General features: G+C 30.8%; 2 protein-coding genes across 2 annotated transcripts in view; one reads left to right on the top strand and one right to left on the bottom strand.

Moving 5' to 3' along the window:
- LOC145312220 (uncharacterized) overlaps nucleotides 1-16,606 on the top strand; it is a 46,580-nt gene that overhangs the window by 25,307 nt on the left and 4,667 nt on the right. Inside the window, exons 6-7 of the mRNA XM_080151443.1 lie at nucleotides 15,450-15,511; nucleotides 15,822-15,904. Of these exons, the coding sequence (XP_080007569.1) occupies nucleotides 15,450-15,511; nucleotides 15,822-15,904 (145 nt within the window). The remainder of the gene's footprint in view (nucleotides 1-15,449; nucleotides 15,512-15,821; nucleotides 15,905-16,606) is intronic.
- On the bottom strand, nucleotides 7,208-8,475 carry LOC145312219 (uncharacterized). The gene is made up of 2 exons (XM_080151442.1): nucleotides 8,408-8,475; nucleotides 7,208-7,878 (listed from the first exon to the last, which is right to left on the bottom strand). The coding sequence occupies exons 1-2, from the start codon at nucleotides 8,420-8,422 to the stop codon at nucleotides 7,300-7,302; spliced, it is 594 nt and encodes a 197-aa protein (XP_080007568.1). The 5' UTR covers nucleotides 8,423-8,475; the 3' UTR covers nucleotides 7,208-7,299.

Genomic DNA, 16,606 nt, shown 5'->3' with positions numbered 1-16,606 from the left:
GCATTACGGACGGACTGACAAAGAGAGCTATAAAGTAGATTCGCTACTTAAAAATACTTGGCATACATTTTATTATCTACTTCTCAATATCTTTGTTAACCTTTAGATAACAAAGATGACAACATCCATGAAAGCGAAGCTCTGAAACGGTAGGACAAACGAATATGAACTGAATAAGCAGAATATAAATGTATAAAAACTAAATAAAATTGTTAGTAAATTTGTTTAAAACGGCTGAAATTGAGAATATTGTTTAAGGACATACTTACATTTTTATGAAGTCTTTATAATGACGCTTCGCGCTTATAACATTGTACCTCGTTGTAATAGGAATCAGTATTAAAAAAATAAGATAAATAAGAAAATAATATTAAATAAATTATTTTTGGCATACAAGGTTAAAAGTCAACATGTTTTTAATTGACGTACGGACATTCTGGTAACGAATAAGGAGTTGCTACGGTTTTTAAATCGTAACCAACTATTTTATAAATAATCAAGTTAGAAATCGATAGTTCTAACATGTTTAAGAGCAAAAAAAGAGCAAAATGTCCGTCACGGACAGACGTACGGACGGAATGACCCTAATTTTACAAAAGCTTCGCTTTTAAAAATTATGATGTTATTGTGCTAAGTTGTCTAATATACAAAAGATATTTCAAGAGCAAAGTATATTGTCAGATAAATAGCCAGGGATCTTAAGGGATAAGACACTCGAGGTTAAAGTAATGCATATCTCAATGATGATAAATAAAATTACTCTTTTGTAGATAAATATAATTAGGAGAAAAATTTAGATAATCAAAATTTAGTTAAAGTACTCAAAGTTTGTAAGCAATCAAAAAAGAAAATCTTGGGTTCAGTCATAATTTACAGTCCAATGTCCCAACCTTCCCTGGATGAATGCAGTTTTTTTTAGTGGTTAGACATCACTTCCGAATAAGAAATGTGTTGAATTTGATTAATTCGCAGATATCAGAATAACGTGGATTTTTAATGTCAAATAATGATGTAATTGCAAAAACATGAACGCAAAAGCTCTCAATTATCAATTCAGCAATAAAAGCATATTGGCAAAAAACTAGTGGCTGATGTCTCTTGGAAGGATGGTTGCAACCTCCCCCAAAATAGATGAAAACCTTTCCACTATCACGGCATTTTACAAGCTCTCTACAATAAAGGAGAATCCTTTCGATCCAGCGGTTAGTGAGATCTTTATGTACAAAAAACGAAAATACTTTTGAGATAATTAATAAAGAAAGATGCTTTTATGTCAAAAGCAATGTAACATTTTTTTATAAAGTATTTTTTTTGTATAAAATTATACAACTTTCGGAAGTTATAGTACACCAGTTTTTAAAAGCGAAGCTTTTCTATAATTAGGGTCGGTCCGTCCGTCCGTACGTCCGTTCGTCCGTCCGTCCGTCACGGATAGCTTTTTTCGTTAATTTAGACATGTTAGAATTGTCCTATCGATTTCAAATTTTGCATGGTGCTTCCTTTAGTAGTTAGGTACGATTTAAAAAGCGTAGCAACTCTATAATCATTACCAAAATGTCCGTACGTCCATTTTAAACATGTTGATTTTTTTACTTTTTTAAATAGCTTTTTTCGTTAATTTAGGCATGTTAGAATTGTCCTATCGATTTCAAATTTTGCATGGTGATTCCTGTAATAGTTAGGTACGAGTTAGAAAGCGTAGCAACTCTATAATCATTACCAGATTGTCCGTACGTCCATTTTAAACATGTTGATTTTTTTACATTTTTAACAACAAATTTGTATGTGACCTAATTATCCGATTGGTCTGATTTTTGGTATACTGATTCCTGGGACAACAAAGTACAATATTATAAGCGAAGCAACTCTATAATCAAGTCCTAAAAAAGTAAGTATGTCCATAATCATTATCCTATATCAAGCAGTTTTTCAACAAATTTACTTACAATTTTGCTTTGACTCTTATACATTCGCATTCTGATTATTCAGTTCTGACATTATACAAGTGTTAATGTCCGTTTGTTCTACCGTTTCAGAGCTTCGCTTTTATGGATGTTGTCATCCTTGTTAAAAGGCATATAATGCAAGCCAAATAATGAATGCAAAAGGACATGCAAGCAACTTAATATTTTGAGTGTGTATTTGGCCAAAAGATAATACCTAATATGCCATATTTAAAACATTATATTCGTAGGCCTTTTATTCGATTCAAGTAGTTTCTTTAAAAGGGATATACTTTACCAAGCAAAATAGTTAGAAACCTTCAAGGGCCCTTAAATTAATTGTTAAATCGGCCCAGCAGTTTGTAAAATTTTTCGGTACAAACACACAGACAGACAAAAATCTTCCCCTTTTTGAATAAATATTGTTATCTTATTAATTTAGAAGTCCTATCACCTCGTTTGAGATTGTTTAGTCCTCAGAAGACGCATGGAATATTCCATCGTCAATTTCAATATGTTATGTGAAAAACTAAAAGGTCAAAAGTAAAATATTGACTTATTTGTCAGGGAAAAGACAATATAAGATAAACTAATATTCAACTCCTGTTTACGCATATTAAATCTAATTGTGGATAACTTTGACACTGCTAAATTGTTCAAACCAACAAGTCCCCAAAGTTTTTAGGTCGACGCTTTATAAAACTTTTGGTACCAGAAAATCTGCCGTCCAAGTTCTCTTCCTCTCTGCATTTTTGTGCATTTATCTATTTTACATTGTTTTTTTTATCACGGATTAAGAGATAATTAATAAACTAAAAATCTGATATTAAAAAAAATTGGTAATTGGTTAAAAATAGCCAAAACTATAAATAACAGAATTTTCGTTAAAATATGGGTGAACTGAAATTAGTTTCCGAATGTGAACACATTTTCCTAGGTGTTTCCCAATCCTATCTCAATATTTGCTACTAGCAAAAAAACCTTCAAACTTCCAAAAAAAAAATCAAAATTTGAAAAATTAAAACTTTGAATGTATAAATCGTTAATACATTCAAATTTTGATTTTTTTTTAAGTTTGAAGGTTTTTTAGCTAGTAGCAAATATTGAGATAGGATTGGGAAACCACTGTTGGTTTTTTATTAAATGAATAAGTTAGGGTACAATGTTTGGCACTTTCGATATAAGTAAATGATAATAACAAAGCCACAGAATATGATAATACCTTCAGAAAAATCGATGAAAATAGTTTTCATACTAAATTTTGGTTTTTTTTATATTTTTTCTAAAATGTCATGACAGAAGATGCAAAATGTCGTCTTAGTTTTTTGAAAGGATTAATCTTCTCTGAAATCTAAATTATCAAAATATTTTTTTTGGTAAATGATTATACGATATATGTCAAACATTTTATCAGAAAGAAATATTTAAAATTGTGAAGTAGAAACATGAATAATTTTTCTTGTGGAAATAGTTTTCTGCAAATGTTGATAAACATATGTCTGCTAGCATTAAGATGTTTGTACTGCCAATACACGTTGGGTTTTATTTAAAGAATTTCTTTAAAATGTTTTTTTTTACATTGTATACCAATAACGCAATATTTGCTATCAGAAAACCCCCGACTAAGACTGGCCTACGACCCGATCTTTTAGGATTGCTTTGTAATTTACATTTTTGAAAGTCTTTCAACAGTATACACAGCAAATTCTCTCTTTTTTAACTAACTTTCCGAATAATATACCTAAAGCATTTGAATTGACAAAGGCTATGCTAATATTTTTACCATTCAAGTTTATTTAATATTCTAATAAATAGCGCAACCCTCCAAGTTTATGACTACTTTTCATGAACATATGATCTAAAGAATAAGCTCTGACGCAATGTCATATAAGGATATTATAATATTCATTAAAAAAATTGTTATTTTTGCATATATGTTACATTTTACAGTGTTTTGTGGCTCAAAAGAAAGACAATTAAAAATTATTTCATATTATATAGTTTAAATTACATAAGATAACCTAGAAATAGTAAAAAATTCCCTTTATTTTTTTGTAGCAAAAGAGAATTCAACAAAGATTTTCATTAAAAAACACCTTAGTGTAAAAATCAAAAAGTTTAAACATGGTCACAAAAAGATTCAATTAGTTTATTTAATGTTTCATTTTCAGCAAATGACGATTAATCTCTATTACAAAGAATAAAGTGTAAAAAGATATTCTCGTTTTAATTTTAAGCAACTTAAAATGCATTTTAATACCTTTTAATGATTTATTTTTAAAAACATCATTTTATAAAATGTTATTGATTTTTAAAGTTATATATTAGAATGTTTTTAAATTTTGTTAACATTTTGTTTTAAATGTAGAAAATTGGTAATTCTAAAATGAAAAAATGATTTTATTAAATTTTCATCACTTAAATTGCATGTTTGATGAAATTTTCAACTGATAATTCAAGAAAAATCGTTTAGGTTTTATTATATTTTACTTTGAAATGTTAAAAAAATATATTATTGTCAAAAATGTGGAAGTTATACTTTCCTCAAAAAAGACCTAAAACATGCAAATTAACACGTGTAATGAGATTTTTTTTCTTTCAGGTTTAATTTTAAGTAATTATTGATATTTTTTGTAAAAAGGATTTTATATAAAAAGTTTTAAAACTCGAGTTATGTAGTGGTTCTAAAAAAGGTTGCGAATTTATGCAATTTTCTTGCAAAAAAAATTTTCTAGGATTTTAAAAATAGCAAAGGGTGTTATTAGACGTACTTACAGATACAATTGCTAAGTCATTTTGGCCAAACACTAAAATAAAGTTTTGACATCTGAGGGTCCAACCGTGAAACACCTAGGAAAATGTGTTCACATTCGGAAACTAATTTCAGTTCATCAAAATATGAGAAGCTAAATTCATGAATAAAGTCACCAACAAAATAAAGATTTAAAGGAATTTAACAAAAAAAGTAAAAAACTGAATAGTATTTTTATCTGTTTACCTATCCCCTAATCCCTGATATGAATGCATTTTTCATATGATTTGACATGCGCGCCACCCTGCGCATAATGGATATTTTATACGTGGATATATTGACAGGGGGAAATTTTTTCTCAATTTAGGTTGCTACAATGTCCTCATTTACTGGTCAGCTCGTTCATCCAGTAAGAGGGAAGGGTGGTGGGATGGATGGGGGTATTGTTATTTTAGCCAGCTATGAGCATCACTTTATTAGAGTACATGAAAATCTGTTGCAACATCCAAGTAATAATATATCGATTATGCTTATTTATGTCGTCACTACTATGTAAATGTTTAGTTCTAACCTTTACAATCCAGGGAGGGAGGGGACATTGGAATATAAATTATACTGGTACCAAAATATTAAATAAACACTTTCCCTCATTCGTTGATTTTTAATATGTTAACTGTAGACACAGCCTTTCAGAATGTTTTCATTCTTGTTTAATATTCTACATTTAACCCCTTAATTTAAAAGTATTTTGATACTAGCTAATTTTTCGGCAGGGATCTTAAGAATGAGACAGTAGAAGATAAATTGGTGGTCACCCTCTTCATAATTCCATATTGAATTCTAAAATAAAATCCAATATTAGGATTATGTTTTGCTAGTGAGTGGACATTTGGCTGTAAATTACACTGGTACCCAAAGTTTTATAATCCAATATCTTTTTCATTGGCACAAAAACTTTGGGTACTTTTAATTATTTTGATTTGTTAGTTCCAAACTAACAGTATCTAAACTTTTAAACCAATAATTTTAGTCTACAGTGGGATAATTATGTTTATCATAATTGGTTTGCCGGCACTAACTGTTTATTCCTTATGTTTTCTTGGTGCTACCTTAGTTTTTTGGCAAGGATTTAAAGGGATAAGACAATTCATAGACGATCAATGGATGTTCATCCCCTATAATGATAACACATTAAAATCATTGTTAGAAATGTTTAGATTCTGATGTGTTGTACCAACCAATTATAATTTAGCAAGGATGACAACATCCATAAAAGCGAAGCTCGAAATGGAAGGACAAACGACCATTAACACTTGTAGATTGTCAGAACTGAATTAGCAGAATATTAATGCATCAGTACAAACAATATTGTTAGTAAATTTGTTGCAAAACTGCATAAATAGATGATACTGTTTAAGGACATACTTACATTTTTGGGACTTGTTTATAGAGATGCTTTGCTTATAATATTGTACCTTGTTGTAATAGGAATCAGTATTCAAAAAATCAGAAGAATCGGATAAGTTTAATATACAAAAATTTGTTGTCAAAAAAGTTAAAAATCGACATGTTTAAAATGGACGTACGGACATTCTGGTATTGATTATAGAGTTGCTACGCTTTCCTAATTGTACCTAACTAATACAGGAATCGTCATGCAAAGTTTGGAATCGATAGGACAATTCTAACCTGTTTAAATAAACGAAAAGAGCTAACTCTCTGTGACGGACGTACGGACGGACCGACCCTAATTATAGAAAAGCTTCGGTTTTAACAAGCCAACTGATTATAGAATGTGTTATTAAAATTTTGGGAACCATTATAATTTACTGTCTATTGTCCCCTCCCTGAATGGTTTTAAGTTCGTGGCATTTAAAATCCACAATATAAATTTTCTGGACATAAATGAAATACAAAATGTAAATAAAATAAAATTTCATAAGTATTTTGATAAATCCTTTAATATAAAGTAGAAAGGTGTTTTATGTCTTTAGCAAAGATCTCACTAACAGCTGACCTGATACGGTTCTCCATTAAAGTGTAGCTTCTCAATGAAAGGTTTTTGGCTATTTTAGGGGAGGGTACCATCATCCCTAAATTTATTTTACTTTTTCTTTTTAAAACTTTGAGGGTCTAATTCAAGTCGCCATCACCTCAAGTACCCCTAGAGGCTTCTAGGGGCGTAGCCATTAATTCATTTACACAGTTACTCAACATAATAATCTGGTTTCACTGAGGATTCTTTACACTCTCATAGTTCCTGGGAAGGTTTATAGCTATTTTAGAGGAGAGTACAACCACCCTACCAAGAGAAGTCGCAAAAAATATAAAAAAAAACGCCGCCCTGTGTACATTTTTGGTATTAGTGGATATTTTTTTTTTTGATAATTAGCTGATTGACAAAACAAATTTTACGTGCCCCTTGAGGCCTCTAGGGGCGTAGCCGCTAGTGCCTATTATTGACGTAAGAGGGAGGTATTTTTTTACTTTCACTTTTTCACATAATCAAAAATACTGTTTATATAAAAACTATATTTTTAAAGAAACAATACTATTTAATATAAGAAGTAAAAACTGAATGAATCAACATGAACAACTAGCAGTTTACAAGTGGTAGCCATAGGCAGAGTGACCGTAACCGCCATAACCGAGGTGGGCACGGCTCACGTGGGTGTAGGAGTGAGCGTGTCCGGGATGACCGTATCCGTAGTATCCACCATAGTAGGCATCGGCATCAGCCTCAGCGTCAGCTGACCTCTTGCCAAGACCCTGGGGAGACCTGGCAACATAGCTGGTGGCGTGTCCAGGGTGTCCAGCGATTCCGGGGCCGTAGTGGTAAGCGAAGGGAGCATAGCCGTAGCCGTAGAAGGCATCAGCGTCAGCGGACCTCTTGCCTCTCAGACCCTGGGGAGATCTGGCAACGTAGCTGGTGGCGGCTCCAGGGTGTCCAGCGATTCCGGGTCCATAATGGTGGCCATAGGCGAAGGGAGCGTAGCCGTAGCCATAGTAGGCATCAGCTTCGGCGTCAGCTGATCTCTTGCCGCGGCAGCCGAAGCAGGTGGATGAGTAGTAGGGGGTGGAGACTCCAGGCCAGTTGGGGTAGGCGTTGTACAGGGCGGGGACACCGTAGTGAGCGTCAGCCTCAGGGGCGCCCATGGCGACGGCCAAAGTAGCACAAGCAATCTGGAAAGAAAACAATGTATTAAAAATTGCAGTAAAGGATTCCAACAATTAAAAAATTATAATGAGATAATTTGCTTATAACACTTTTGGGACTAGTATACTTTAAAGTCCCCGGCCTTCTCATAGATCCTGGGAAGGTTTATAACTATTTTAGGGGAGGGTACCACCAACCTCCCAAGAGAAATCGCTCCTCTAAAAAAAATTAATCCCCAACCACAAAAAAACTAACTTTGTTCAAAACTAAAATTAAAAATGAAAATCCTCCCAGATTTTTTTTTACTTTTTAAATCTAAAATAAAACTGTGTTATTGAATTAAACTCCTCCCTCTTCAGGTGCCCCTAGAGGCCTCTAGGGTCGTAGCCGCTAGTTGTAAATAAAGCACTAATCATTACGTACTTGCTATGTAGCTCACTAAAGATCCTTTTTGATGTGAAATGCCTAATATAGTATAGTTTGCTTATTATGTTAAAAACATTTAAATTTCTTTTTAAATTCTTATTTTTTTAAAATAAGATATTAAATACTTACAGCAACTTTGAACATGTTGATTCTATTTGTTAATTTTGATGTGCCCACTGTGGAAGTCAGAGCTGCAGTGATGGTTAGACCCCACGGGCACACTCTTTATATACCATCCCATTCTCATGACGTCATCATATAGAATAGCTCAGTTGGAGGAAGACCTTTAAGTTTTACACTAATAAATTGAAAATAAGGCGACGGGGTAGATTTTCGTGTGTTGGGAAGTTTACCCTAATGTTAAATTGGGTGCAAGGTATTGGCGCAGGGTTTAGTACACTTTGGTGTCATGCTACTTTTAAAATAAGGCTGTTTGTTATGGCTAAAAAGCACTTTTCAATATAAAAAAAGAATGAAGATTAGAAAATACCGCATCGTATTACAGACAGCTTCTGCGGATATTGAAATGAAGATTAAAACCAGCTTTGTTAACCCAGAGGGGCCGATGGCCCGGGGGATAACTAAACTGATATAAATTTTATAATTTTTTGTTATAAGTGGAAAAACGTCTGTAATCCTGATTTTTCAGTATGGCTGTGTCCCGGTTCTAATCCAACGGATATTAACCGGTTTCGAAGCCATTCTGGAAAAAAAACATTTGTTTGTATTATAAAATGATGATCTGATTTCCTGTTCTAATTCATTAAAAAAAATGAAATCTGCATTAATGACATAATGATTTAATAATTTATTGCAATCTAATCAAGAAAGTTACACAATATCCCCCATGGCAAATTAATTGTAAGATGAATTAATAAACCAGGATTACAACATCCATAAGTAGCAAAACACAAAAAAATCACGAAATGGACAAACAGACAAAGTGATCTTAACAAGAAAAAAAGAAAGAGAATATGCAAAACCTCCAAAAAAATCTTGAAAACTTAAAAATAACGTTCACATCCTTTGAAGAATGACTGACAGACGGACGGACAAAACAATTTATAGATTAGATGAGCATATGTAATAAAAACAAGGATGACAACATCCATAAAAGCGAAGCACTGAAATAGTAGAACAAACGGACATTAACACTTATATAGTGTCAGAACTGAATAATCAGAATATAAATGTATAAGAGCAAAGTTGTAAGTAAATTTGTTGAAAAACTGCTTTATACAGGATTATGTTTATGGAAATAATTACATTTTTAGGACTTGATTATAGAGTTGCTTCGCTAATAACATTATACTTTGTCGTACCAGGAATCAATATACCAAAAAATCAGATCAATCGGATGATTAGATCACGGATAGCTTTTTCGTTAATTTAGGTATGTTAAAATTGTCCTATCGATTTTAAACTTTGCATGGTTATTCCTGTAGTTGTTAGGTACGTGTTAGAAAGCGTAGCAACTCTATAATCGTTACCAGAATGTCCGTACTTCCAGTTTAAACATGTTGATTTTTTTTACTTTTGAACAACAATTTTTTATGTGATAAAATCATCCAATTTATCTGATTTTTGGATTACTGATTCCTATAACAATAAGGTACAATATTATGAGCGAAGCATCTCTGGAATCAAGTCCTAAAATGACAGTATGCCCTTATACAGAATTCTGAATTTAAGAATTTAAGATAAAAATCCTTTTATTTGGTTCAGTAGTTACCAAAATCTATTGGTACTTTATATAATTAAAGGCGTGCGATAATTAAACAAAATAAACTTAAATATCCATTTATACTATACTAATATCGATGATATTGTATGATGACTTAAGTTGATTAGATAATGAATTATGAAGCATTTAACTGTTACATCATTATAAATATTACAAGCGAAGCTTTTCTATAATTAGGATCGGTCCGTCAATCCATTCGTAAGTCCGTAACGGTTAGCTCTTTTTGTTAGGCATGTAAGAATTGCCCTATCAATTTCAAACTTTGCTTGTTGATTCCTGTAGTAGTTAGGTATGATTTAGAAAGTGTAGCAACTCTATAATCATTACCAGAATGTCCGTATGTCATTTTAAACATGTCCATTTTTAACAACTAATTTTATAAGATATGATTATTTGATTGATCTGATTTTTAGAAAACTGATGCCTGGGACAACAAAGTACAATGTTATAAGCAAAGCATCTCTAAAATGAAGTCCCAAAAATGTAAGTATGTCCTTATCCTAAAACTTTATACTGTATTAAAGCAGTATTTCAACAAATTTAAGAAAATCTTGTTTCTACTTTTATAGAATTATATTCTGATTATTTAGTTCTTACTTTATATAAGTGTTAATGTTCGTTTGTCCTACCGTTTTAGATCTTCACTTTTATGGATGTTGTCATCCTTGTTAAATATTCATCAATAAAGGAATTAACGTAATGAACAAAAAATGAAATAAATAGGCAAAAGAGTCTTATGAGGCAAACCTTTTTTTAGAGAAAGAAGGGACATTAGACTGTATATTATACTGTTTTATGAACATGTTATCTTATTCGATAACTTAACGTTGGAACTTTAATTCTATTTCAATTGATTGGTATAAACTTGCAGTGTCCTAATTATCCGACCAATAGTTTAGATCTACATAAGGTATCAATTTTTGTAATAATTGGAATGTGCATAATTTATCGTCCAATGTCTTATCCCTTGAGATACCTGATATTTACATGAAATGAATGTTTTGAAATACAATTTGGCTTCAAAGTTGTTGTTACGAAATGTATCACTGCGAATTTTAAAAGAAAAAAAGTTGACCCTTAAAATTCCACCTTGAAGTGATACTTTTCTAATAGTTTATAGTCCACTAAGTCGTAAGCAGTAAAAATTAAAATCCATTAAGTCCCTTTTAATGAGATATTGGCAACTTTTTGCACACATTTTTGCAAACGGCAATTATTTCCTTTATTTGGAGTTTTGGTTAATAACATTTTCATAAAAGTTTTCAGTAATAATCATTTAAGATCCATTGTTGAGAAGAAATGACTGAAAAAGTGTGTTTCCATGCAAAATAAGCTTAAAATCTAATGATTTTAAAAATTAGCGATTTAATAGTAAAAAAAAAATATTTTTAACTTTTTGATAGCCTGAATATGTTTAATTTAGTTTTTTTTATATAATCTATTCTTTAAAAAGACAGGCATATTCTTTCAGATTTGAAAAAAAATAAAAAAATAAAAAATCGGAATTAATCAAAATTAATCTATAGCCTTTAAAAAATACTTTTGATATTTTTAACCTATATAATCAATAAAATCAATGGAAAATAAAATATTTTTATAAAACAAACTTTTGGAAAAGGTTTAAGATAACTTCATAAAAGTAGCATTTAAGTAGGATATTTTTCTTGTCTTTTAAAAAAATGCAAATTAAACATAGTTAACGACTATTTAATTAGCAAGAATGGTAATAAAATATTTCAATAACTGCTTAAACCTTTTTGTGGCCATGTTATTTACTTAAACAGAAATTCTATTTTGTCAGAATTATAAAAATAATGAAGTATTTTCAAAAAAGCTTGCAAAATAAACGTAATTTATCAAACTTCCTCAAGGTTTATAGAGGGTATTGTTGTAAAATGTTAATTATCAAAATAAAATCTTCAATTTACAACGTTTAAAACACCTAAAAGTAAATTCTAAGCAAAATTAGATTTATTTCCTAGATTTAGAGTAGCTGCGCTACTTAAAAAAACATCTAGTATTAAAACCAATCAGCTGATCAAATTGCTATAGACATCATTTGTTGGGTTGTTATTAACTGAAAAATTTATTTTCTTTTTAATTCTAAAACGATGCTTGCCATGCTAAAAACGCTACGCCCCCAGCAATCATTATGGGCACTAGAATTTAATCCCCTCTATTTTTTAATTTAAGTTTTACAAAAAAAAAACAAGGACCACATCTGTTCAGCGGATAACGAGTTCCTTTGCTAGAGACAGATATACATACATCCTGTATTTCCATATAAGGACTAGCGGCTACGTACCCTTAAATCCTCTAGGGACACTTGGGGATAAGAAGGGGAGGGTGGGGGGGGGGGGGTGGAGAGTCGCAACTTATAATCATAGTTTTTCAAAAAATTTAGAGGGTTATTTTTTGTTAGGAGCAATTTTTATATTGTGGAAATACCTCTAGCTCTAATAGTGGCTCAGATAATAGGGGAGGGGGCGTTGAACACCACCCCCTCACCCCCGACCGATAAAGATGCGGCAAGGGGCCCGAGTAAATTATACAATATGACATTTAGTCAAATTTCAAACAAATATTTTTTCATTAATTCATTTATAAAAATCAATATTATAAATATGAACTCACAAAGAGACGTTGTATGTTATCATAATACATTTAGTCTGCTATGTAAAACAAAATAAATTTTTTCTTCTTTTATTGCAGGGATGATTCTGGTACAAAAAAAAACAAAAAAAATAAATTATTTTTAATTTAATTTGATATTACCGTACAATATTTTTTTATATACATAATTTAAGAAATATATTCATCTTCACCTGTCATAAAGACGACATATAAAATCAACATCCTGATAAGGATATTAAAGTTTATGTTAAAATTTTCAAATTCATTTTATGCTTAAGAAGGAACGAGAAGGAATTGAATCTCAACATTAACTTGTTATTTTGCTTGTATATTTATCATATTTGTTTACAGTTTATTGGTAAAGTTTGGTAATACTTTATTTCGAGTCTATCATGCAGTGTATAGAGATGAATAGCTTTATTACACAAAATTGTCTTCAAAGTTCAAACACGTTTTGTAAAACTTTTAAAAAAATTATCATCACATTGTTTCGGACAGTAGGTTGATTAATTAATAAAATAAACGCATATTAATTACATTAAATAAAGTGTTAGGCCAACGAATGAGAGAACTTGTTGATAATAAGAATGATAAAAGAAAAAGAGAGTTTTTGAGATATTTTTACCCCCTAAAGTTGTTTATTGATCAATGTACAATAATTGTCCAAAATTATTTGTTTTATACTAAAATCAATTTGTATAATACCTTTAATAGCCCCGTAATATCCCATAAACCTTCCTCCTACTCTCATAATAACCCATTGGGATTTCTCGCTTGTCAGGTCTTTCCTAACCTAAAATAATCATTAAAGTTAGCTGAGGTGGATTCTTTGTGTTAATAACCCTATAATTTTAATTAATTTTTGTAGATTTTTTTATGTCATTTTAGAGGATTTTTCTCAAAATATTTTTTTTTGCCTCACCAGCGATGCAGCCACTCTGGTCTTAGCCGCTAAGCTTAAAATGCCTCACAATAAGTCACAGTCACAATTATTCTAAGAAGGGGGGAGAGTGGTTCATTAGAATTGAAAGGGAAATTACCAAACAATTAAGCTATTCATCTATAAAATTCTAAATATAATAAAGAGTTAAATGTCAACATAATTATAAATGTCAATTTAAACAATAGGCGATAAAATTAACAATTTTAAAATCAGTTTTGAACAAATTAATTTAAAACAAATTTAAGTTTAAAATCAATTCTTTATATTAAACTAGCAGTTGCGGCACTAGCATCAAGGGGCTCTTCATTTAAATGGGTAAGGGGCAAAATAACAAAAATAGCCTTTAGCATTACATCCAAAAACAAAATAGCGTAAAACCATCCCATGTCCTATATGAAGCTCACCTTAAAAGGAGAACCGAATCAGTTCAATAGTTTCTGAAATCTTAAGATTTTGACAAAAGACATTATACAATATTTATAATCTATGTTATACTACAAACACAAAATGATTTAGAAATGACCAAGCCTAGTTTTTAGTTTGAAAGATTAATTCACCAAAATTGGCTATTTTAGCTTCTTTGTGGTAGGCTTCAAGCAAAAGAAGCTAAATTTGAATAATTTATACAAAATTTTCCATGAAATGTATGTTTAGTTCTATTTAAATGAAAATTGAACAAGGATGACAACATTCATTAAAGCGAAGCTGAACAAATCCAATGTTAAAACCAATACATAACAACGCATTTTATACCTAAAACTAAATTATTATACCTAAATTCAATGTGAATTTATCCCAAAATAAATAATAAACAGGACGCCCCATAAGGATATACTTTCCTTTTATAAATTGATTAAAGTGATGCTTCAATTTTAACAATATACATAATTGTTGTTTAAAAAGCAAGTAAACCAGATGATCATGATATATAAAAAATGAAATGATAAAAATGGACTTTTTATTAATGATGATAAAGTTGATACATTTTATAAATTTTATCTTACTTAAGTTAAAAACAGACCCTAAAATGTCTGAATTAACAGTAAGTGCCATCTGTTACAAATTCACGAACGTGCGTAAAAGTAGAAAAACCTCGCTTCTATAACTCGGTGCCAAAAAATACTTTTAACATTACAGTGTCAAACAACTTATAAATTAACAAATCTTTTTTTTATTTACATTATTAATTGAGAGTTATTGTGTACAACAAAATATTTGTGGGCTTATACAGAGCTCACCACAAAAAAGACTAAAAAAGCACAATATAGTCTTAATATTTTCTTAATTTGTTCAGTTTCATCTTGAAGTTTACAAACTTTCTTTCCATCATTATTCTGGACATTTTTTCACTATTTATCAATATATTTAGGCTTTTCTATGATTTATATATCTCTTAGTGATATAAATCAAGCAAATTTAGCTTGGTCAGTTTAGACAAATCTTTTCCACCATAATATGTTAACAACTGAAAATACATATTTGTCTATCTATCTATCTATCTGTCTGTCTGTCTATCTATCTATATTCTATCTATCTGTATGACTGTCTATCGATCAATCTGTCTGTCTGACTGTCTATCTAATTATCTATCTAACTAACTATCTATCTAACTAGCTATCTATCTAACTAACTATCTATCTAACTAACTATCTATCTAACTAACTATCTATTTAACTAACTATCTATCTAACTAACTATCTATCTATCTAGCTATCTATCTAACTAACTATCTATCTAACTAACTATCTATCTAACTAACTATCTATATAACCTACTATCTATCTAACTAACTATCTATCTAACTAACTATCTATCTATCTAACTAACTAACTATCTATCTATCTATCTAGGATGCATAGCCTGGAGGCCTCAATGTTATCCCAGCCAGTGCCTGCGTATAATCCAACTGCAGGTTTGTTGTATCTTATCTTTATGTAAAGCATCCATTCGCCCTACAGACAAATAACTATTTGATTACACGACCTTTGTATAAAAGTCTGTAATGTGGTGCGCCTGCTTCTGGGCCAAGGCTTTCCCCCTACTCTTACTATTAATATCTGGCGCTTGACATAGCAGCAGTACCATTTTAACACCTCAATTATGATGCAGTGCGATCCTCGAACCCAAAAAATTCCAGACAGCAAGCCGACATGTTACTATTATGCTATGCCATAGGTTAATATTCTGATTTTGGAACTAGATCTATTTTTATTATTCTCCAGGAGCAGCTGTGTATGGCTGGTCAGGTGGACCAGTTTATCAGGAGCAAGTCATTCAGGTCAATAAAGTCGGGGCTGGTGCTAAGGTAAACAAATGAAACTATTCATAATGAATATAAAACTCTATACTGGCCTACCATTGGTAATTTAGTTTGTTTATTGGCCTATCATTCGTCATTTGTATTGTATGACGTCATTTTTTATAGGCATTATAAATAGGTTCTAAAAAATTTAATGGCTCTCTTGGACCTTGGAAACTAAAACTTTTAAAATTTTTCGATAATTGTCAAGTATGGGTCACATCTAATGCCGTTAAAGATTGATATCCATAGCAGATGTAGCTAAGTAAACAAAATGAAATTAAGATACCAATTTGATGAATTTTCAGTTTTGCATGGTTGCATGAATCAAAAAAGAGAGGATAGGGGTTGTATGTTTATAGGTTGTTTACTATGAATCCGAAGCTCTTGATAGTGTCTATAAAAATATGACGTTATACAATACAAATAACTGATAATGGGTCACTACGCAGACTAAAATACCAATGGCAAGCAAGTATACATTTTAATTGACCAATGGTAGGCCACACGTTTTTTGAGTCATTTTTTTATAGTCACTATAAAAAGCTTCATGAAATCTTAGACAATGAAAAAGTGAGAAATTCAATACTTTTATTTGATTTCAAGTCTTTTATAAAACATTTAATCCTAGAACATTAGTGTTGAAATTTAATTCCTGTTATCCAACAAAGTTTTGAATGTTAAAAGCTTTAAAGTTAAAAGAGGTTT

The sequence above is a fragment of the Acartia tonsa genome, chromosome 2 (assembly GCF_053477335.1).
Source record: "Acartia tonsa isolate MP-2025a chromosome 2, ASM5347733v1, whole genome shotgun sequence".
Taxonomy (NCBI): domain Eukaryota; kingdom Metazoa; phylum Arthropoda; class Copepoda; order Calanoida; family Acartiidae; genus Acartia; species Acartia tonsa.
Note: the sequence above shows the minus strand (reverse complement) of the source record. Positions and strands in the feature narration are given on the sequence as shown.